Raw genomic sequence first — 24281 nt, 5'->3', positions numbered from 1 at the left:
AGGTCTGGAGGTTTGCTATGTTTTTGTGTTCTGTGAGTGCAAATATCAATCTGCTCTCAAGACTACTCTTGCTGGTAAAGCAGAATGGACATTGCAGTAAGTATAGTTTCACTTTCTGTAATCTGTTCTAAAAGCCCTTGATCTACTTCCAGCCAGTCCTTAGCTGGGAAGCATTACAGCATAGGCAGGAACAACATGGACTGAGGTGTCAGATATCTTGTCTTGAATTCTAGGTCTGCTAATAACCAGTTGTAGGATCTTAGGGTGAGTTACCTAACCTTTCTTTGCCTCATTTGACTTTATGTAAAAAATAGATAATAGTAGCTGCCTCATAATTGTGGTAAAGATTTAATTATTTAATAAGTATAAAGACACTTTTGGTAAGTTCTATATAACAATTTTCTATTATTTGTATTTTTATTATTCACAGTCTGTGTTGGCCAGAAAGTCTCTGATTTCTCCAAAATGATAAACCTCATACTAAAAGTCTCTTTTGTAGCCGAAAGGCCCAGGAGATTGAGAATGCCCCAGACCCTTGGAATACCCTGAGAAAGATCTTCAAACATATTGGTGGTCAAAATCTACATAAAAATGAAAATAAATTAGACTAGAAATATGTATTGAATCATTTAATGCATTATATTGATAACTTTTAAAGAAAAAAAATCAGTTGGCTCCCTCAGTTGATTTAAACTACTTTCAATGATGCTACTTAATTAAAAAAATGCAATATAATGCCAATGCTTATAGCTTTCACATAATCATCTAACTAAAATACATTATAAATTAAATAAAAGTACCCATTCAATAGAATTTATGTTGTAATTTTTGATTTAGTACTGTTTGGGTTTAGGAATAGAAAGTCATGCCTCAAGTTCTGGTTTTAAATTTAACTTTAGTTTGTAGACTGTGAAATGATACTGTTTTCATCCATTTTCTGCTGCTGTAATGGAATACCACAGATGGGGTAATTTATAAAGAACGAAAGTTTCTTTGGCTCATGGTTCTGGAGGCTAGGAAGTCTGAGAGCACAATGCTAGAATTTGGTGAGGATTATTCCATTGTGGAAGGTGTCACATGGTAAGGAAGTGCATATATAAGATACAGAGAGGAAGTTGGGCCAGACTCATTTTTTTTTTTTTTTTAATCAGGAACCCACTCCCATGACAATTCCTGCAATAACAGCATTAATCTATTCATAAGAAAGCGCCCTCCAAGGGTTCATGAGAAAAGATACCTAATCACCTCTTAAAGGCCTATCTCCCAATACTGTTGTATTGGGTATTAAGCTCCTAACACATGAACTTTGGGGGATATTTTAAAACCATAGCAGATAATAATGAGAAAATTGTCCTTGTCTATGTATAATATCTGAAATCAACAAAACTTCAAGGATTTGTTTCCTATATTTAGATTAATAAATTTTTCAAAGACACATGTTGTCAGAATTGTGCCCTGTGCCAACTTCTCCATCAAATAACAACAACAACAAAATGGATACAACCTATTGAACACAGAGTACCTTTCAGGCATGTAGTAGCTACATAAATTCTTAGAGACAGATCCTATTAGTATGCCCATTTTGGAAATAAGGAAACTGAGTCTTACTCATAGAGGTAAATGATATTTCCCCATGTAATATTATTGGTAAATGTCAGGGCCAGAATTCAATGCATGTTCTTGACCATTACCCTAGGCTACCACTTCAAGGAAGACAGGTAAAATTCTGTCATTCTATATGTAAAAGCAGAAGAAATTTCACAAAATAGGACTTTTTTTAAAAAAATAATTTTAAGTTCTGGAGTACATGTGCAGGATGTGCAGTTTTGTTACATAGGTAAATGTGTGCCATGGTGGTTTGCTGTGCCTATCACTTAGGTATTAAGCCCAGTATGCATTAGCTATTTTTTCTAATGCTCTCCCTCCCCCCACTCCAACCCCCGACTGGCCCCAGTATGTGTCATTCCCCTCCCTGTTTCCATGTGTTCTCATTGTTCAGCTCCCACTTATAAGTGAGAACATGTGGTGTTTGGTTTTCTGTTCCTGTGTTAGTTTGCTGAGGATAATGGCTTCCAGCTCCATCCATGTCCCTGCAAAGGACATGATCTCATTCCTTTTTATGGCTGCATAGTATTCCATGGTGTGTATGTACCACATTTTCTTTATCCAACCTATCACTGATGGGCATTTGGGTTGATTTAGGTATGACTCTGTCATTTTATGTGTAAAAGTAGGAGAAATTTCACAGAATAGGACTTTCAAGGAGCCAGTAATAGGAGGACTTTGGTCAGGAACAGTCTGGACCCCACTAAGTAGAGTGGACTTGAAGCACTAGATCTCTGGGGAAAATTTAACTCCCAAGCTAGTTAAAGTTGGATGCTGCATTTTCCTTTGTTCCTTCCTCTTTGATCCCTTATCACATATTCTTTCTTTTGATATTAAAAAGTTGTTTTAGTGCTTTGAAAATAATGTGCCTGGGGGAGCAGGGTGAATGGTGCAGTGGACGACCTGGAATGATGGAGAATTTTTCTTAAATGTTTATTTTTAGTTGACAAATAATAACTGTGTAATTTATGGAGTACAATGTGATATTTTGATGTATGTTCGTAATACTGGATGATTAAATCAGGCTAATTAACAAATCCATCACCACAAGTAATTTTCAGTTTCTGGTGAAAACATTTAAAGTCTTTTAGTAATTTTGAAATATACAATGCATAATTATTTATTATAGTCACCATTCTGTGCTATATTATTTAGCCTTACAAAGGGGGGAAATCCTGTTATTTGTGACAATATGGATAAATCTAGAGGACATCATGCTGTGTGAGATAAGTCAGGCACAGAAAGACAAATACTGATTGTGAAAACAAAGGACATAAGGAGATAAAAAGGATTTATTTCATAAATATTTACTCGATATATAAACACTGTTGGAGAATGATAGGAAAACAGAGCATTTCATTTCGTTAGGGAATTAGGGTTAATGAAATAAAGGTTGTCACCCACTGGCCATTTATTCAGCCATTCTTTCTTGAGTGCTTGCTTGGGGCACCATGCTAGTCAGTGGATATACAAGTGAATTAATCACAGCCTCTTCTCTCCTGTAGCACAGAATCAAATATGGGAATTGGGCTACACACAGTGCATCATAGCAACAGTTGAAAAACCTGGATTGGATTCACTTTGACTGTGTAATATCTATAATTACTATATCAGTAACAGTGGTAGCAAGAAAAACAATTATTTGTTTCATTGATCTTTTGTATGATTTTCTTTTTTTTTAAATTTATTTTTTATTATTATTATACTTTAAGTTCTAGGGTTCATGTGCATAACGTGCAGGTTTGTTACATATGTATACTTGTGCCATGTTGCTGTGCTGCACCCATCAACTCGTCAGCACCCATCAACTCATCATTTACATCAGGTATAACTCCCAGTGCAATCCCTCCCCCCTCCTCCCTCCCCATGATAGGCCCCGGTGTGTGATGTTCCCATTCCCGAGTCCAAGTGATTTCATTGTTCAGTTCCCACCTATGAGTGAGAACATGCGGTGTTTGGTTTTCTGTTCTTGTGATAGTTTGCTAAGAATGATGGTTTCCAGCTGCATCCATGTTCCTACAAAGGACACAAACTCATCCTTTTTTATGGCTGCATAGTATTCCATGGTGTATATGTGCTGCATTTTCTTAATCCAGTCTGTCACTGATGGACATTTGGGTTGATTCCAAGTCTTTGCTATTGTGAATAGTGCTGCAATAAACATACGTGTGCATGTGTCTTTATGGCAACATGATTTATAATCCTTTGGGTATATACCCAGTAATGGGATGGCTGGGTCATATGGTACATCTAGTTCTAGAACCTTTAGGAATCACCATACTATTTTCCATAATGGTTGAACTAGTTTACAATCCCACCAACAGTGTAAAAGTGTTCCTATTTCTCCACATCCTCTTCAGCACCTGTTGTTTCCTGACTTTTTAATGATTGCCATTCTAACTGGTGCTTCTGTATTGGGTGCATATATATTTAGGATAGTTAGCTCTTTCTGTTGAATTGATCCCTTTACCATTATGTAATGGCCTTCTTTGTCTCTTTTGATCTTTGATGGTTTAAAGTCTGTTTTATCAGAGACTAGTATTGCAACCCCTGCTTTTTTTTTGTTCTCCATTTGCTTGGTAAATCTTCCTCCATCCCTTTATTTTGAGCCTATGTATGTCTCTGCGTGTGAGATGTGTCTCCTGAATACAGCAGACTGATGGGTCTTGACTCTTTATCCAGTTTGCCAGTCTATGTCTTTTAATTGGAGCATTTAGTCCATTTACATTTAAGGTTAAGATTGTTATGTGTGAACTTGATCCTGCCATTATGATATTAACTGGTTATTGTGCTCGTTAGTTGATGCAGTTTCTTCCTAGCCTCGATGGTCTTTATATTTTGGCATGTTTTTGCAATGGCTGGTACCTGTTGTTCCTTTCCATGTTGAGTGCTTCCTTCAGTGTCTCTTGTAAGGCAGGCCTAGTGGTGACAAAATCTCTAAGCATTTGCTTCTCTGTAAACGATTTTATTTCTCCTTCACTTATGAAACTTAGTTTGGCTGGATATGAAATTCTGGGTTGAAAATTCTTTTCTTGAAGAATGTTGAATATTGGCCCCCACTCTCTTCTGGCTTGTAGAGTTTCTGCTGAGAGATCTGCTGTTAGTCTGATGGGCTTCCCTTTGTGGGTAACCCGACCTTTCTCTCTGGCTCCCCTTAAGATTTTTTCCTTCATTTCAACTTTGGTGAATCTGGCAATTATGTGTCTTGGAGTTGCTCTTCTTGAGGAGTATCTTTGTGGCGTTCTCTGTATTTCCTGGATTTGAATGTTGGCCTGCCCTACTAGGTTGGGGAAGTTCTCCTGGATGATATCCTGAAGAGTGTTTTCCAACTTGGTTCCATTTTCCCCCTCACTTTCAGGCACCCCAATCAGATGTAGATTTGGTCTTTTTACATAATCCCATACTTCTTGCAGGCTTTGTTCATTTCTTTTTCTTCTTTTTTCTTTTGGTTTCTCTTCTCGCTTCATTTCGTTCATTTGATCCTCAATCGCTGATACTCTTTCTTCCAGTTGATCGATTGGTTACTGAAGCTTGTGCATTTGTCACGTATTTCTCGTGTCATGGTTTTCATCTCTTTGATTTCATTTATGACCTTCTCTGCATTAATTACTCTAGCCATCAATTCTTCCACTTTTTTTTCAAGATTTTTAGTTTCTTTGCGCTGGGTACGTAATTCCTCCTTTAGCTCTGAGAAGTTTGATGGACTGAAGCCTTCTTCTCTCATCTCGTCAAAGTCATTCTCCGTCCAGCTTTGATCCGTTGCTGGCGATGAGCTGTGCTCCTTTGCCTGGGGAGACGCACTCTTATTTTTTGAATTTCCAGCTTTTCTGCCCTGCTTTTTCCCCATCTTTGTGGTTTTATCTGCCTCTGGTCTTTGATGATGATGGTGATGTACTGATGAGGTTTTGGTGTAGCTGTCCTTCCTGTTTGATAGTTTTCCTTCTAACAGTCAGGGTCCTCAGCTGTAGGTCTGTTGGAGATTGCTTGAGGTCCACTCCAGACCCTGTTTGCCTGGGTGTCAGCAGCAGAGGCTGCAGAAGATAGAATATTGCTGAACAGCGAGTGTACCTGTCTGATATTTGCTTTGGAGGCTTCCTCTCAGGGGTGTACTCCACCCTGTGAGGTGTGGTGTGTCAGACTGCCCCTAGTGGGGGATGTCTCCCAGTTAGGCTACTCAGGGGTCAGGGACCCACTTGAGTAGGCAGTCTGTCCCTTCTCAGATCTCAACCTCCGTGTTGGGAGATCCACTGCTCTCTTCAAAGCTGTCAGACAGAGTCATTTGCGTCTGCAGAAGTTTCTGCTGCTTTTGTTGTTGTTTATCTGTGCCCTGTCCCCAGAGGTGGAGTCTACAGAGACAGGCAGGTTTCCTTGAGCTGCTGTGAGCTCCACCCAGTTCGAGATTCCCAGTGGCTTTGTTTAGCTACTTAAGCCTCAGCAATGGCGGGCGTCCCTCCCCCAGCCTCGCTGCTGCCTTGCGGTTAGATGGCAGACTGCTGTGCTAGCAATGAGGGAGGCTCCGTGGGCGTGGGACCCTCCCGGCCAGGTGTGGGATATACTCTCCTGTTGTGCCTGTTTGCTTAAAGCGCAGTATTGGGGTGGGAGGTCCCCGATTTTCCAGGTGTTGTGTGTCTCAGTTCCCCTGGCTAGGAAAAGGGATTCCCTTCCCCCTTGCACTTCCCAGGTGAGGCGATGCCTCACCCTGCTTCAGCTCTCGCTGGTCGGGCTGCAGCAGCTGACCAGCACCTATTTTCCGGCACTCCCTAGTCAGATAAACCCAGTACCTCAGTTGAAAATGCAGAAATGACCGGTCTTCTGTGTCACTCGCGCTGGGAGTTGGAGACTGGAGCTGTTCCTATTCGGCCATCTTGCTCCGCCCTCCTAATTTTCTTTATTCTAATCCCCAACTATGCTCTTCTCTCTTCTCATTTCAAAGATCTTTTTTAAAAAAATTATGTTTTCATTGGCAATTAAAATTTATACAGATTTATTTATTTATTTTATTTTATTATTATTATTATACTTTAAGTTCTAGGGTACATGTGCATAACGTGCAGGTTTGTTACATATGTATACTTGTGCCATGTTGCTGTGCTGCACCCATCAACTCGTCAGCACCCATCAACTAGTCATTTACATCAGGTATAACTCCCAATGCAATCCCTCCCCCCTCCCCCCTCCCCATGATAGGCCCCGGTGTGTGATGTTCCCTTTCGCGAGTCCAAGTGATCTCATTGTTCAGTTCTCACCTATGAGTGAGAACGTGCGGTGTTTGGTTTTCTGTCTTTGTGATAGTTTGCTAAGAATGATGGTTTCCAGCTGCATCCATGTTCCTACAAAGGACACAAACTCATCCTTTTTTATGGCTGCATAGTATTCCATGGTGTATATGTGCCACATTTTCTTAATCCAGTCTGTCACTGATGGACATTTGGGTTGATTCCAAGTCTTTGCTATTGTGAATAGTGCCGCAATAAACATACATGTGCATGTGTCTTTATAGCAGCATGGTTTATAATCCTTTGGGTATATACCCAGTAATGGGATGGCTAGGTCATATGGTACATCTAGTTCTAGATCCTTGAGGAATCGCCATACTGTTTTCCATAATGGCTGAACTAGTTAACAATCCCACCAACAGTGTAAAAGTGTTCCTATTACTCCACATCCTCTCCAGCACCTGTTGTTTCATGACTTTTTAATGATCGCCATTCTAACTGGTGTGAGATGGTATCTCATTGTGGTTTTGATTTGCATTTCTCTGATGGCCAGTGATGATGAGCATTTTTTCATGTGTCTGTTGGCTGTATGCATGTCTTCTTTTGAGAACTGTCTGTTCGTATCCTTTGCCCACTTTTTGATGGGGTTGTTTGTTTTTTTCTTGTAAATTTGTTTGAGTCCTTTGTAGGTTCTGGATATTAGCCCTTTGTCAGATGAGTAGATTGCAAAAATTTTCTCCCATTCTGTAGGTTGCCTATTCACTCTGATGGTAGTTTCTTTTGCTGTGCAGAAGCTCTTTAGTTTAATGAGATCCCATTTGTCAATTATGGCTTTTGCTGCCGTTGCTTTTGGTGTTTTAGACATGAAGTCTTTGCCCATGCCTATGTCCTGAATGGTACTACCTAGGTTTTCCTCTAGGGTTTTTATCGTACCAGGTCTAACATTTAAGTCTCTAATCCATGTTGAATTAATTTTCGTATAAGGAGTAAGGAAAGGATGCAGTTTCAGCTTGCTACTTATGGCTAGCCAATTTTCCCAGCACCATTTATTTAATAGGGAATCCTTTCCCCATTTTTTGTTTCTCTCAGGTTTGTCAAAGATCAGATGGCTGTAGATGTGTGGTATTATTTCTGAGGACTCTGTTCTGTTCCATTGGTCTATATCTCTGTTTTGGTAACAGCACCATGCTGTTTTGGTGACTGTAGCCTTGTAGTATAGTTTGAAGTCAGGTAGCGTGATGCCTCCAGCTTTGTTCTTTTGACTTAGGATTATCTTGGAGATGCGGGCTCTTTTGTGGTTCCATATGAACTTTAAAGCAGCTTTTTCCAATTCTGTGAAGAAACTCGTTGGTAGCTTGATGGGGATGGCATTGAATCTATAAATTACCTTGGGCAGTATGGCCATTTTCACGATATTGATTCTTCCTATGCATGCGCATGGTATGTTCTTCCATTTGTTTGTGTCCTCTTTTATTTCACTGAGCAGTGGTTTGTAGTTCTCCTTGAAGAGGTCCTTTACATCCCTTGTAAGTTGGATTCCTAGGTATTTTATTCTCTTTGAAGCAATTGTGAATGGGAGTTCATTCCTGATTTGGCTCTCTGTTTGTCTGTTACTGGTGTATAAGAATGCTTGTGATTTTTGCACATTAATTTTGTATCCTGAGACTTTGCTGAAGTTGCTTATCAGCCTAAGGAGATTTGGGGCTGAGACAATGGGATTTTCTAAATATACAATCATGTCATCTGCCAAGAGGGACAATTTGACTTCTTCTTTTCCTAACTGAATACCCTTGTTTTCTTTCCCTTGCCTGATTGCCCTAGCCAGAACTTCCAACACTATGTTGAATAGGAGTGGTGAGAGAGGGCATCCCTGTCTTGTGCCAGTTTTCAAATGGAATTTTTCCAGTTTTTGCCCATTCAGTATGGTATTGGCTGTGGGTTTTTCATAAATAGCTCTTATGATTTTGAGGTACGTTCCATGAATACCGAATTTATTGAGCATTTTTAGCATGAAGGGCTGTTGAATTTTGTCAAAAGCCTTTTCTGCATCTATTGAGAAAATCATGTGGTTCTTGTCTTTGGTTCTGTTTATATGCTGGATTATGTTTATTGATTTGCGAATGTTGAACCAGCCTTGCATGCCAGGGATGAAGCCCACTTGATCATGCTGGATACGCTTTTTGATGTGCTGCTGAATCTGGTTTGCCAGTATTTTATTGAGGATTTTTGCATCGATGTTCATCAGGGATATTGGTCTAAAATTCTCTTTTTTTGTTGTGTCTCTGCCAGGCTTTGGTATCAGGATGATGTTGGCCTCATAAAATGAGTTAGGGAGGATTCCCTCTTTTTCTATTGATTAGAATAGTTTCAGAAGGAATGGTACCTACTCCTCCATGTACCTCTGGTAGAATTCAGCTGTGAATCCATCTGGTCCTGGACTTTTTTTGGTTGGTAGGCTATTAATTATTGCCTCAATTTCAGAGCCTGCTATTGGTCTATTCAGGGATTCAACTTCTTCCTGGTTTAGTCTTGGAAGAGTGTAAGTGTCCAGGAAATTATCCATTTCTTCTAGATTTTCTAGTTTATTTGTGTAGAGGTGTTTATAGTATTCTCTGATGGTAGTTTGTATTTCTGTGGGGTCGGTGGTAATATTTCCTTTATCATTTTTTATTACGTCTATTTGATTCTTCTCTCTTTTCTTCTTTATTAGTCTTGCTAGTGGTCTGTCAATTTTGTTGATCTTTTCAAAAAACCAACTCCTGGATTCATTGATTTTTTGGACGGTTTTTTGTGTCTCTATCTCCTTCAGTTCTGCTCTGATATTAGTTATTTCTTGCCTTCTGCTAGCTTTTGAATGCGGTTGCTGTTGCTTCTCTAGTTCTTTTAATTGCGATGTTAGAGTGTCAATTTTAGATCTTTCCTGCTTTCTCTTGTGGGCATTTAGTGCTATAAATTTCCCTCTACACACTGCTTTAAATGTGTCCCAGAGATTCTGGTATGTTGTATCTTTGTTCTCATTGGTTTCAAAGAACATCTTTATTTCTGCCTTCATTTCATTATGTACCCAGTAGTCATTCAGGAGCCGGTTGTTCAGTTTCCATGTAGTTGAGTGGTTTTGATTGAGTTTCTTAGTCCTGAGTTCTAGTTTGATTGCACTGTGGTCTGAGAGACAGTTTGTTACAATTTCTGTTCTTGTACATTTGCTGAGGAGTGCTTTACTTCCAATTATGTGGTCAATTTTGGAATAAGTGCGATGGTGCTGAGAAGAATGTATATTCTGTTGATTTGGGGTGGAGAGTTCTATAGATGTCTATTAGGTCTGCTTGCTCTAGAGATGAGTTCAATTCCTGGATATCCTTGTTAACTTTCTGTCTCGTTGATCTGTCTAATGTTGACAGTGGAGTGTTGAAGTCTCCCATTATTATTGTATGGGAGTCTAAGTCTCTTTGTAAGTCTCTAAGGACTTGCTTGATGAATCTGGGTGCTCCTGTATTGGGTGCATATATCTTTAGGATAGTTAGCTCTTCCTGTTGAATTGATCCTTTTACCATTATGTAATGGCCTTCTTTGTCTCTTTTGATCTTTGATGGTTTAAAGTCTGTTTTATCAGAGACTAGTATTGCAACCCCCGCTTTTTTTTGTTCTCCATTTGCTTGGTAAATCTTCCTCCATCCCTTTATTTTGAGCCTATGTATGTCTCTGCATGTGAGATGGGTTTCCTGAATACAGCAGACTGATGGGTCTTGACTCTTGATCCAGTTTGCCAGTCTGTGTCTTTTAATTGGAGCATTTAGTCCATTTACATTTAAGGTTAAGATTGTTATGTGTGAACCTGATCCTGCCATTATGATATTAACTGGTTATTTTGCTCATTAGTTGATGCAGTTTCTTCCTAGCCTCGATGGTCTTTACATTTTGGCATGTTTTTGCAATGGCTGGTACCGGTTGTTCCTTTCCGTGTTGAGTGCTTCCTTCAGTGCCTCTTGTAAGGCAGGCCTAGTGGTGACAAAATCTCTAAGCATTTGCTTATCTGTAAAGGATTTCTCCTTCACTTATGAAACTTAGTTTGGCTGGATATGAAATTCTGGGTTGAAAATTCTTTTCTTGAAGAATGTTGAATATTGGTCCCCACTCTCTTCTGTCTTGTAGAGTTTCTGCTGAGAGATCTGCTGTTAGTCTGATGGGCTTCCCTTTGTGGGTAACCCGACCTTTCTCTCTGGCTCCCCTTAAGATTTTTTCCTTCATTTCAACTTTGGTGAATCTGGCAATTATGTGTCTTGGAGTTGCTCTTCTCGAGGAGTATCTTTGTGGCGTTCTCTGTATTTCCTGGATTTGAATGTTGGCCTGCCCTACTAGGTTGGGGAAGTTCTCCTGGATGATATCCTGAAGAGTGTTTTCCAACTTGGTTCCATTTTCCCCCTCACTTTCAGGCACCCCAATCAGACGTTGATTTGGTCTTTTTACATAATCCCATACTTCTTGCAGGCTTTGTTCATTTCTTTTTCTTCTTTTTTCTTTTGGTTTCTCTTCTCGCTTCATTTCGTTCATTTGATCCTCAATCGCTGATACTCTTTCTTCCAGTTGATCGAGTCGGTTACTGAAGCTTGTGCATTTGTCACGTATTTCTCGTGTCATGGTTTTCATCTCTTTGATTTCATTTATGACCTTCTCTGCATTAATTACTCTAGCCATCAATTCTTCCACTTTTTTTTCAAGATTTTTAGTTTCTTTGCGCTGGGTACGTAATTCCTCCTTTAGCTCTGAGAAGTTTGATGGACTGAAGCCTTCTTCTCTCATCTCGTCAAAGTCATTCTCCGTCCAACTTTGATCCGTTGCTGGCGATGAGCTGCGCTCCTTTGCCGGGGGAGATGCGCTCTTATTTTTTTTTAATTTCCAGCTTTTCTGCCCTGCTTTTTCCCCATCTTTGTGGTTTTATCTGCCTCTGGTCTTTGATGATGATGGTGATGTACTGATGAGGTTTTGGTGAGCTGTCCTTCCTGTTTGATAGTTTTCCTTCTAACAGTCAGGGCCCTCAGCTGTAGGTCTGTTGGAGATTGCTTGAGGTCCACTCCAGACCCTGTTTGCCTGGGTGTCAGCAGCAGAGGCTGCAGAGGATAGAATATTGCTGAACAGTGAGTTTCCCTGTCTGATTCTTGCTTTGGAGGCTTCCTCTCAGGGGTGTACTCCACCCTGTGAGGTGTGGTGTGTCAGACTGCCCCTAGTGGGGGATGTCTCCCAGTTAGGCTACTCAGGGGTCAGGGACCCACTTGAGCCGGCAGTCTGTCCCTTGAGGAGATGTTTCTCAATCTCTGTGTTGGGAGATCTACTGCTCTCTTCAAAGCTGTCAGACAGAGTCGTTTCCGTCTGCAGAGGTTTCTGCTGCTTTTGTTGTTGTTTACTAGGTAAGGAAACTATATAGAAAAGAGGTAACCACTTGGAGGGAGGAGGATAAAATTAATCATTTTATAGTATTGTAGAGATTAGACAAAAGCAAATATCTAGAAGATAGGGGATAGTGGGTAATAACAGTAAAGAAGGAAAATGTAGAAGGGTTTACGAGAAGCAGTGATCAAGATTTCCAATTGTTTGTGTTAAAATTCCAATTCTGCCACTGACTAGTTCTACATTGGTAATCAAGTTGCTTAATTTGTGTGTGCTTCAGTTTCCCGATTTGTAAAATGAGAAATGGTACCTGCTCATAGAACTGCAGGCTTCATGAAATCATGCATGTGGAGTGATTCGTACAGTGTGTGGCACATAAAAAGGGCTCAAAAAATGTTAGCTTCTTATTCTACTACTCCTGTTTTTATAGGTTATTTTGTATGGTGAAGCCTGTTCATTTATAACCTTGGAAGCAAAAATGGAGTAAATTACTTTATACTGAAACTATACTTAATTTGTTGATAGATTACAAAGTATAAATTATAATTTTAAAAACAATAATAGGCATTTTGTTTAATTCTTCCAACAACTTTGTGAAAGTAGTTCCCATGTCCACTTTATGGTTGAGGAATCTGAGATTAAAAGACATCTCAAAAAACTTCCTCACATATGAGAGTTAGTAACTTAGAGCACAGAAACCTACACTCATATAAGGTTAGACCCATGCTTTGTATAATGGAAATCAGTAAACAACCCAAATACATATCACAGAGAATGTATAAATACATTGTGATATGTTCATGCAAAGGGCTATTATATAGCAGTGAAAAATAAGTGAACCAAACCTATATCCAATCATATCAGTGAAGTAATATGATGCTGAAATCTAAAGACAAGTCCACCTCAAGTTACTTAAAGCTTGTTATCCTTTAATACATTTAAGATCATCTCAAACTTGACAATATTCTTTTTGGAATATCTATAGGTGTATCAAAATCATAGATGTATATAATATATAAACATATTAAGAAGAGTAAGAGGATGATTAACTCAAGATTCTAGAGGTTGGTTAACTTAAGCAGGAGGTAACAGAGACAGGTGATGTAAAAGGTCTATCTAAGTAGATATGAATTATCATCAATGTTCTTGTTTCTTTGTTGGACAATAAGTTGATATGTGTTTGTAATAATATTTAAAACCAAGTGAGTAAACAGGCAAGCAGGTTATAATCCAACCAATGTAGTGTAGCATAAACCAAAGCTTATGATTAAATTTTGGGCTTCTGAGACTGGGGGAATATAGTCAGTTATGAGCCTTCCATCTCTTCATCTTGCTGAAGATTTCTCCCTTCTATTCCAGAGCTCTGTGTAAACTTTTCTCCAGCTCTAGATCCCTTCAATCGGCTCAAACGAAAAGCTGCCATGAGAAGCTCACTGTAGAACTTCCTATAGTGAGACAGAGAACCAGAAATGATAACTGGAAACATGGGTTCTACCTGGGGTCAGGGAAAGACCATCTAGGGGAACTTCATGGCTCAAGTGCACAGGCCTGATGATTATAATTCACATGTATTGTGACCTTTTCTTTTTCCATAAGGTCTTGGAAAATTGGTTTGGAGATAAATCTCTGATTATCTTAGTTCTCAGATAGATATTACCTAATTCTGGGTTCTCCATAATGTACTAGCTTGAGTATCCTGGTGCTAAATGTGTGATGTGGATGTTATTTTGAGTTAGAAAGGTATGCTTAATCTTAAAAGGCATCAATAATAAAAACTACTAAAAATAAAAGGTCTTATATCTCCATTGCTACCCTTGACATTATTGTTTATAATTTTAATAGGAAAAGCTTCACAGTATAGAAAAATGCATTGGAACCCAAACAATGAACTACATATACTAAACACCCAACTTTAACAAAACCTAAATTTTTGCCCTTTTTGGTTTCAGTTATTACCTTGAAAATATTGACTGCTATAGATACAATTAAAGCCTAAACTGCTACTCTTTCCTCTTTTCCTAAAGAAACCTATTATCCCAAATAAACTATTCATTATTTTCATGCATGTTTCTAGAATTTCCCTATATATGTTTTATAAAAATGACACAATTCTCTTGCATGTTTTAAAACTTTATATCTGTTATTGTACTTTTCTATCATTTTGCAACCGGCCTTTCCCAGTTAACATTGTATCTTGGAGTTTTACACTCCATGCATGTTGTTTTGATTACAAATGCTGTATAGTGTGAATAAAACACAAGTTAAAGTATGTATGTACAGTTATAGCACAATATTTAACTGAATTACCTATTCTTCATCACTGAAGAATGCCATACTATTATATACCACAATTTCTACAAATTGTGAGTTTGTTTTTGGGACTGTCCATTTCTGTCCCTGTATATCCATTTTTTAGCCACATATTAGGACACAAAATGAAAACTTAAAAGAACTAACTAAATAAACTTAAAAGAACTAACTAACTAATAAAAAACTTCAAAGAACTAACCTCACAGAGATTAAATTCTCTGGCCAGAATGCTATTAAATTAGAAACTGGTAACAAAAAGATAGTTTAAGAAAACATGCTTGTAAACTAAGAATGCACTGCAAAATATTACTTAAGACCTTGAAAAAAGCTTGAGAGAAGGGCCAGGTGCAACTCCTGCCAGTGCATGGAGAAAAAGAAGACTGCATTTACAAAATTTGTTGGGATAAAAATGTATGAGTTTTCCTTAGACTAACTTTCCTTGGACCCAAGGATGGTACATGAGCTGTGTCGTCTTGAAAATCATTCCACCTCAGAGAATTTCTTGCTTGAGTAAGGCAATTCTAGAAGAAGCTTAGAAGGGTGCAGTCAGATGTCCAGCATAAGGGAGGGGCTCTAAGGGATCCGACCGGGTTTGAAATAGTCTTGTCTGGGAAGAATGCAGTAATGGTTACCTGTAGGTGGTCTCAAATGGACCAACATGATGCTCCGCAAGAGAAAAGAGTCAGTATTTGTAACTTCTACCAGCTTGATCATTCAAAAAGACCTTACCTTTCCATTTCCCTTCTTCAAATCAACACTGCAATAGCCAGAGACAGGAAAGGAAGGAGACAATGGTGCAATTATGAAGAGAGTCACATCCCTCTTTCCCTAATGCAGGTTTCTGGATGAAAACATAAATCCATAAATCCTGCCTGGGAAGAAAGCACAGTTTAAATTGCTTGAGAATTAAAATGTTTATATTCTAATGTGTTGGAATTTTAGTACCTAAAAATGAGACTTTTCAAAAAGCAGTCGTGTGAAAAAAGTTACTTTTTGCTTTGTCTCTGCAAAGTTCAGCTTCTTCCAAAAATACTCTCTTAACAGAAGATGTTCTCCTTTAATCTTCTGTACCCTATAAGAAATTTTGTTACTATTTGACATATGAAAAAGCATAACTTGCTTAAGATCACATAGTTAATAAATGGCAGATATGGAGTGAAGCTCCAGGTAAGTCTGACTCCAAAACCTTTGTATTAACTTCTAGACTACTGCACTTTAGTAGAAAATCTCTTTTTTTAGTTAACAAATGTTTAACGAGCACCCACTCATTTCCCAGCTCTGTGTTAGGTATTAGGAAGTCAGTGATGAATGCAGGAAGTCAGTGATGAATGTTTGTTTGTTTGTTTATTTATTTTTAAGACAGAATTTCATTCTCGTTGCCCAGGCTGGAGTGCAATGGCATGATCTCGGATCCCACTGCAACTTCCGCCTTCTGGGTTCAAGCAATTTTCCTGCCTCAGCCTCCGAAGTAGTTGGGATTACAGGCACCTGCCACCATGCCTGGCTAATTTTTTGTATTTTTGTTAGACACCAGGTTTCACCGTGTTGGCCAGGCGGGTCTTAAACTCCTGACCTCAGGTGATCCACCCACCTTGGCCTCCCAAAGTGTTGGGATTACAGATGTGAGCCACTGCTCCTGGCCAGTATATATGTGTACGTATGCGTGTATGTGTATCTACAGAGGTTCATATGTATATATGTGTGTGTGTATACACACACACAAATATATTCAAGTGATTAACAGTGTACATTGGGAGATAGGCAAGTCAATATTTACAAAGTTACTTGAAAAGTGAAAAGTGCTGTACTGTGCAGGAACTTGGTGAAGTCTCCAAGTAGAAATGAAACCTGACTGAGTCCTTCAACATCATGTAGCTTTTCACTTGTTAGCATGTGGCCCTAAGTTTGGGCCCTAAGAGGATGGGAGGACATTCCATGAAAGAGAAAATATCATGTGTAAAAATGCTTTTTATTTTTTCAATAGTTTAAAGGGATATAGAATTTGAGTTTGGTCATTATTTTCTCTCAGCACTTTGGAAATATTATTTCCTAATTTTCTAGAATCTCTTGCTGCTGATAAATCTTTTGTCAGTCTGTTTGTCTTTCTTTCTTGTTGCTTTTAATATAACCTCTTTGTATTTTCTATTCAGTGGTTTCCCTAACAGTGTCTATGTATGGAATTTAAAAAATTTATCTTGTTTGGGAGTTGTTGTGATTCTTCAATCTGAGGATTCATTTCCTTCATTAAGTCTGGCAAATTCTTAGTTTGTGTCTCTTCAATATTGCCTCTCCTCTGTTTTCCCATATATTTAATCTTGGACTTATTTTTTATTATGTATATTTAATGTGTACAACATAAGGTTTTAATGTACACATACATAGTGAAATGGTTACAACAGTCAAGCAAATTAACATATCCATTACCTCACACAGCTACCTATTTTTTTTTGTGGTAAGAACACCTTAAATCTACTTTCTTGGCAAATTTCCACGATAGAAGTATACAATGCAATATTATTAATATGTCATCTTGCTGTATAGCATACCTGTAGACATCCATCCTACAAAACTGTAACTTTGTATCTTTTGACCTCATTTCTTCTCCTCCCCTACTCCTGCTAATCACCCTTCTAGTCACTGTTTCTATGTATTTAGCTTTTAAAAAATAAGATTCTATGTAAAAGTAAAATTATGCAGTATTTTTTTCCTGTGCCTGGCTTATTTCACTTAACATAATATCCTCCAGGTTCATCCATGTTATCACAAAAAAAGAGCAGAACCCCTTCCTTTTTAAAGACTAAATAATATTCCACAATTTCTTCAGCCATTCATTCATTAAAAGACACTGAGGTCATTTCCATATTTTAGCTATTGTGAATAAGGCTGCAGTGAACATGGGAGTGCAGATACTCTCTGAGGCGCTGATTTATTTTCCTTTGGGTATATGCCCAGGAGAGGGGTTGCTGGGTCACCTGGTCATTCTATTTTTAAGTTTTTGAAGACCCTCTGTACTGTTTTCCATAATGGATGTACCAATTTACATTCCTACCAACAATGTGCACATGTTCCCTTTCCTTCACATCCTTGCCAATGCTTGTTATTTCTTCTTGTTATTCTGCATAATAACCATCCTAGCAGGCGTGAGGTGCTATCTCATTGTGATTTTGATTTTCATTTCCCTGATGATTAGTGATGTTGAGCACACTTTCATGTACCTATGGCCATTTGTATATCTTTGGAGGAATATTTATTCAGGTTTGGGTATGGTTTGTCCCTGTGTCCCCACCCAAATCTCATCTCCAATTGTAATCCCCACATGTCAAGGGAGGGACCTGGTGGAAGGTGATTGGATCATGGGGGTTGTTTCCCCCATGCTGTTCTCATGAGAGTGCATTCTCAAGAGATCTTATGGTTTTATAAGTGGCAGTTCCCCCTGCATTTTCTCTCTCCTGCTGCCTTGTGAAGAAGGTACTTGCTTCTCCTTTGCCCTCTGCCATGATTGCAAGCTTCCTGAGGGCTCCCCAGCTGTGTGGAACTGTGAGTCAATTAAACCTCTTTCCTTTATAAATTACCCAGTCTTGGGTATTTTTTGTTTCTTTTTTTCTTTTTTCTTTTTTTTTGAGGTGGAGTTCGCTCTTGTTGCCCAGGCTGGAGTGCAATGGTGTGATCTCTGCTCACCACAACCTCCGCATCCTGGGTTGAAGCGATTCTCCTGCCTCAGCCTCCTGAGTAGCTGGGATTACAGGCATGTGCCACCATGCCTGGCTAATTTTGTATTTCTAGTAGGGACGGGGTTTCTCCATGTTGGTCAGGCTGTCGTGTATTTCTTTATAGCAGCATGAAAATGGACTAATACAGGTTCTTTTTGCCCCCACCCCTACCATTTTTTTGAGACATAGTCTCGTGCTGTCACCCAAGCTGGAGTGCATTGGTGTGATCTCGGCTCACAGCAACCTCACAGGGACCACAGACATGTTCCACCACACCTGGCTAATTTTTGTATTTTTAGGAGAGACGAGGTTTTGCCATGTTGGCCAGACTGGTCTCGAACTCCTGACCTCAAGTGATCTGCCTGCCTTGGCCTCCCAAAATTCCGGGATTACAGGCATGAGCCACCATGCCTAGCCTCTTTGCCCATTTTTAAACTTGGTTATTATTATTATTGTTTTGCTATTGAGTATAAGTTTTTAAGCATATTTCAGATATTAACCCCTTATCAGATATATTGTTTGCAAATATTATCTCCCAGTCTGTCGGCTGCCTTTTCATTCTGTTGATTACGTCATTTGCTGTGCAGAAGCTTTTTAGTTTGATGTAGTCTCACTTGTTTACCACTGCTTTTGTTGCCTGAGCATTTGATGTAGTATCCAGAAAATCACTGCCAAAACTAATGTCAATGAGTCTCCCCCTTTTATTTTCTTCTCGGAATTTTATGGTTTCAGGACTTGTGTTTAGGTCTTTAGTCCATTTTGAGTTGATTTTAGTAAATGGTATAAGATAAGGGTCCAATTCCATTTTTTTGGTATGTAGTGTCCATTTTTTTTCCTTGGACTTATTTGATATATAGTGGGTTTTCTTATTTTGTTTCCTGAGATTCTTAACTCTTGATATGGTTTGGCTGTGTCCCCACCCAAATCTCATCTTGAATTCCTATGTGTTGAGGGAGGGAGTCAGTGGGAGGTAATTGAATCATGGAGGCAGTCTGTCCTGTGCTGTTCTCATGATTGTAAATAAGTCATTTTTTTTTTTTTTTTGAGACGGAGTCTCGCTCTGTCACCCAGCCTGGAGTGCAGTGGCTCAATCTGGGCTCACTGCAAGCTCTGCCTCCCGGGTTTACGCCATTCTCCTGCCTCAGCCTCCTGAGTAGCTGGGACTACAGGCACCCGCCACCTCGCCTGGCTAGTTTTTCGTATTTTTTAGTAGAGACGGGGTTTCACCGTGTTAGCCAGGATGATTTCGATCTCCTGACCTCGTGATCCGCCCGTCTCGGCCTCCCAAAGTGATCTGATGGTTTTATAAAGGGGAGTTTCCCTGCAGAAGCTCTCTTCTCTTGTCTGCCGCCATGTGAGATGTGCCTTTCAACTTCTGCCATGATTGTGAGGTCTCCTCAGCCTTGTGGAATTGTAAGGCCATTAAACCTCTTTATTTTTTATATTGCCCAGTCTTGGGTATGTCTTTATCAGCAGGGTGAAAACAAACTAATACAAATACCCTTCATATTATCTTTTTCAGCAGGGTGAAAACAAATGAATACAAACCCTCTTCGTATTATCTTGGTCACTTTGTACTGTCTTCTGGGTATTTTTCTTAGAATTAGCTGCTTTCCATTATTCTAGGTGAAGTAACTCAGTAATGGAAAACCAAACATTGCATGTTCTCACTCATAAGTAGGAGCTAAGCTATGAGGATGTAAAGGCAAAAGAAGGATACAATGGACTTTGGGGACTTGGGGGAAGGGGTGGAAGGGAGGTGAGGGATAAAAGACTACAAATTGGGTACTGTGTATACTGCTTGGGTGATGGGTGCACCAAAATCTCAGAAATCACCGCTGAAGAATTCACTCTTATAAGCAAATACCACCTGTTCTTCCAAAACCTATAAAAAAAAAATTTAAAAAGAACTAACTTCTCTCTTCAGCCACTGTCCAACCCATCCATTGAGTTTTTCATTTCAATGTGAATGTTTTTATTTTCTAGTAATTCTTTTTGGGGCTTTAAAAATATGTTTTCTCTTTCTGATTACTTCTTTCTTATAATCTTTATTTTCTCTCTTAGACGCTAAATACTTTAAACATAATGTATATTCCTTAACAGTTTGGTTAATTTTATGACATTTCGAGGAGGCGATTCACATTATTTGTTGATTGATGAATATCTTCATAATGAATAAACATTATGTGTGTTTTGTAATTTTGAATTGTGAGCTTGTCTTTGGTGGGTTTCTGTTTGTGGGATTCCTGTCTAGAGTCTGTAAGCCACTGAGGAAAAGTTTTATGTTCCCTTCTATAAGGTACTCCAATGCTTTTACCTGTATGAGGATAATTTTTATGTTACTTTTTTATTTTGATGGTTCTAGAAAAATGTATATATTTTGTAAATTAGCATTATCCACTCCTTATGTGGTACAGATCCATAACTGAATTTTCATTAGTTCTCACATACCCTGTGTGGGCGTAGGTGTGTGTGTGTGTGTGTGTGTGTTTTCCTGTTTGTGTATACCCTTTCGCTGAAAGTTTAGCCTTTTGAATGTCCTGAATTTATGTGGTGATCTCTACCTCCTGCCTCGTACAGGTTTGAGCTCTCATCTGTTCTACATGGATGTTAATAATCAAGCCTGTGAACTATGAAGACTGATGTGATGCCCTTGAACCTACCTGCAACCTCTCACCTGCCTTCACTATCTCCACCATCACAGATAGTTTTAAGATATTAATTTTTCATATTCCTCTTTGATTACAGACTCTTATATTTCCCTTGCATTCTTGAAAGCTCAGTTATGATTTTAAAAGTATGATTATTATATTTTCTCTAAATTTCTATTTGTGTTGAGTGGGTGTGTGTGGATGATTGTATTATGTACCTCATATTTCAGAAAGCCCAAATTCTCAGAATAATGGGAAGATGTGCAGGGGTGTGAGAGCTTACCATGTTTGAGAATTAAGAAAAAATGTCTAGTTTAAAACATTGGGGCCGAGCATGGTGGCTCATGCCTGTAATCCCAGCATTTTGGGAGGCCAAGATGGTTGGATCATGAGATCAGGAGTTCAAGACCAACCTGGCCAACATGGTGAAACCCTGTCTCTTCTAAAAATACAAAAATGAGCTGGGTATGGTGATGTGTGCCTGTACTCCCAGCTACTTGGAAGGCTAAGGCTGGAGAATCACTTAACCCTGGGAGGTGGAGGTTGCAGTGAGCCAAGATCGAGCCACTGCACTCCAGCCTGGGTGACAGAGTGAGATTCTGTCTAAAAAAAAATTGAAACAAACAAAACAAAACACTGGATATGTGACTCAGTATAATCCTAAGAGAAGTTATGTACCAATAATGAAAGTTCCATACAAGACAGATTAAGCCATTTGGATTTTATTCTGAAGTCCCTGACTATTTAAACACAGAGTCACATGTTGAAAGTTTTATTCTGGTATCAGTATGGAAAACCTATCAGGAGAGATAAGTAGAGAAACCAGTAATGAGGTTATAGAAATTAGTATTGGTTAGAGATGCTAAAACTTAAACAGTCATAGTAGACTAACAGCAAAGAATGGATATAAGGGAAAACATAGAAGTTAATGAGTGATTGGATGTGGGAGATGATGGAGTAATTCCTTCAGTTTTTTGTTTGTGCATCAGGCAGATGATAATGATAATGCCATTAACTAACATAGGGAACAAAGAGAAAGAACAGGTAATTTCATGACATTCTAAAGCAGTATCTCATGTAAGAGTTCTTTGATGGGGTCTTTAGGTTTTTCTAAATATAAGATCATGTTGTCGGCAAACATGGATAATTTGGCTTCCTCTTTTCTAATTTGGGTGGCTTTTCTTTCTTTCATTGGCCTGATTGCTCTGGCTAGAACTTCTAGTACTATGTTGAATAGGAGTGGTAAAAGTGGACATCCTTGTCTTGTTCCAGATCTTAGAGGAAACATAAAAATGTCAGCTATGTCAGAAGAATTGTTTCTTTATATGGTATGTGTTTTAATGGTATGTTATTTTCCATACAGGTTCAGCGAGAAGAAATCATGAGGATTGCAGTTGGCTGAGGTATGAATGGAAGGTAAGGAATCAGAGACAGTGAATATAGATAATTCTTTCATGCAGCCAGCCCCTGGAAAAAGATAAGAAATAGTTGGATGAACAGACAAGTATGAATGAAGAGTTTTTCACTGTAGGTGGGACTTTAGTAGGGCTTGTGAAGTAGATGGAACAAGTCACTACGGTGGGTGAAAAGGAAGAATTAAAGGAGAAAATAAATACATTAAGGAAGTGAAAACCTTAGAGAGGGAGCATAGATGGTCAAGGTTGAATCTAGGTCTTTAATGATATTGAGTAACATAATATAATTAAATAGAAATGTTATGATCCCTAACCTCAGATCCATGAGTTTCTTTTTGACTTAAATTGTCTTTCAGGCAGACTGACTGTCACTCATCATGAGCTGTGCCTCTAATGCTTCACACTCTCCAGTTTTCTTGCTCCTCGGGTTCTCAAGAACTAATATCTCCCACACTCTCCTCTTCTTCCTGTTCCTGGCTGTTTACCTGGCCACAATATTGGGGAATGTGACACTAGTGCTGCTCATCTCCTGGGACTCCAGACTCCACTCACCCATGTATTATCTGCTTCTTGGCCTCTCTGTGATAGCCATGGGGCTATCCACAGTCACATTGCCCCAGTTGCTGGCCCATCTGGTCTCTGATTACCCAACCATTCCTGCTGCCCGCTGCTTGGCTCAGTTCTTTTTTTTCTATGCATTTGGGGTTACAGATACGCTTGTCATTGCTGTCATGGCTCTGGATCGCTATGTGGCCATTTGTGACTCCCTGCACCATATTTTGGTAATGAATCACCAACGGTGTGCCTGCTTACTAGCATTGAGCTGGGTAGTGTCCATACTGCACACCATGTTGCATGTGGGACTCATCCTGCCTCTTTGCTGGACTCAGGATGCTGGGAGCAATGTTAACCTTCCTCACTTCTTTTGTGACCACCGGCCACTTCTGCGAGCCTCTTGTTCTGACACACATTCTAATGAGCTGGCCATATTCTTTGAGGGTGGCTTCCTTATGCTGGGCCCCTGTGCCCTCATTGTACCGTCTTATGTCCGAATTGGGGCCACTATTCTACGTTTGCCTTCAGCTGCTGGTCGCCACCAAGCAGTCTCCACCTGTGGATCCCACCTCACCATGGTTGGTTTCCTCTACGGCACCATCATTTCGGTCTACTTCCAACCTCCCTCCCAGAACTCTCAGCATCAGGATATGGTGGCTTCAGTAATGTATACTGCTATTACACCTTTGGCCAACCCTTTTGTGTATAGCCTCCGCAATAAGGATGTCAAGGGTGCATTCCACAGGCTGCTTGAATGGGGGAAGGTAGACCCCTGATTAGCCTGCTGTGGGCCATATTGAATAGGCGAGAAAAGTTATGGGCATATTATAAGCAGAGTTGGTTTTGGGGAGATCAGAGGGAGGAATATCAGAGGGAGGGAGGGCCTAGATAACTTAAGGAACTCTAGATTTGCTTCTTGTCAATGTTTTGCTTTGATAGAGCCATAAACATTGTATATTCATAGACATATAACATCAGGGCTTCTTTATCAGCATACCTCTGGACACCCTCCATCAGGCCTTTTATTTTATCAAAATGGATGAAAATGAATTACCAAGTCTGGGTGGTTTTAATTTTAGAGTTCTGAGGGAATATGAGGATAGGATTGTGAAACTGTGAGCTAAAGGAAGGGCAGTAGAGTTAATCATCGTCACATTTAGGTTGGTGTGCGTTCTTGTGGGAGTGTTTGTGTATATCAGAAAGTAAGGGAAGACAGCAGTTTAGACAAATAGGGCTGTCAAGTTCACTACCTATTCCATTCAATGAGCAAAAATATGTCCCAGAGTGAGTATGAAATGATAATCACAATTCTACTATTCCATAAGTTAGCCCTAATTTCCATGGGTTTCTTATAGTGTGAGCATCTAACTCTGATGCATATGAGTTCTATTTTATATATTTTTAATTAATTTTTTATGTGCATTAAAAATAAAATAT

At 39.2% G+C, this 24281-nt stretch overlaps 1 protein-coding gene across 2 annotated transcripts; it reads left to right on the top strand.

The window, feature by feature from the left end:
• Nucleotides 1-24179, top strand: LOC105464082 (olfactory receptor family 1 subfamily B member 1). Of its 2 annotated transcripts, none has more exons than XM_071078885.1 (2): nucleotides 1-96; nucleotides 22238-24179. In XM_071078885.1, exon 2 carries the CDS (start codon nucleotides 22667-22669, stop codon nucleotides 23618-23620), a length of 954 nt encoding a protein of 317 aa, XP_070934986.1. In that variant the 5' UTR covers nucleotides 1-96; nucleotides 22238-22666; the 3' UTR covers nucleotides 23621-24179. The 2 variants fall into 2 exon arrangements, with proteins under 2 accessions (XP_070934986.1, XP_011710063.3); XM_011711761.3 differs by lacking the exon at nucleotides 1-96 and adding an exon at nucleotides 183-264.
• The last annotated feature ends 102 nt before the right edge of the window (nucleotides 24180-24281 follow it).

The sequence above is a fragment of the Macaca nemestrina genome, chromosome 14 (genome assembly GCF_043159975.1).
Source record: "Macaca nemestrina isolate mMacNem1 chromosome 14, mMacNem.hap1, whole genome shotgun sequence".
In the NCBI taxonomy this organism is placed as follows: Eukaryota; Metazoa; Chordata; class Mammalia; order Primates; family Cercopithecidae; genus Macaca; species Macaca nemestrina.
The sequence above is the reverse complement of the archived record's forward strand: the minus strand, read 5'-3'. Positions and strand labels throughout refer to the sequence as shown.

What these genes read in the sequence shown, in the direction of transcription:
- LOC105464082 (XM_071078885.1), top strand. Translation starts at nt 22,667, where the DNA reads ATGAGCTGTGCCTCTAATGCTTCACACTCTCCAGTTTTCTTGCTCCTC.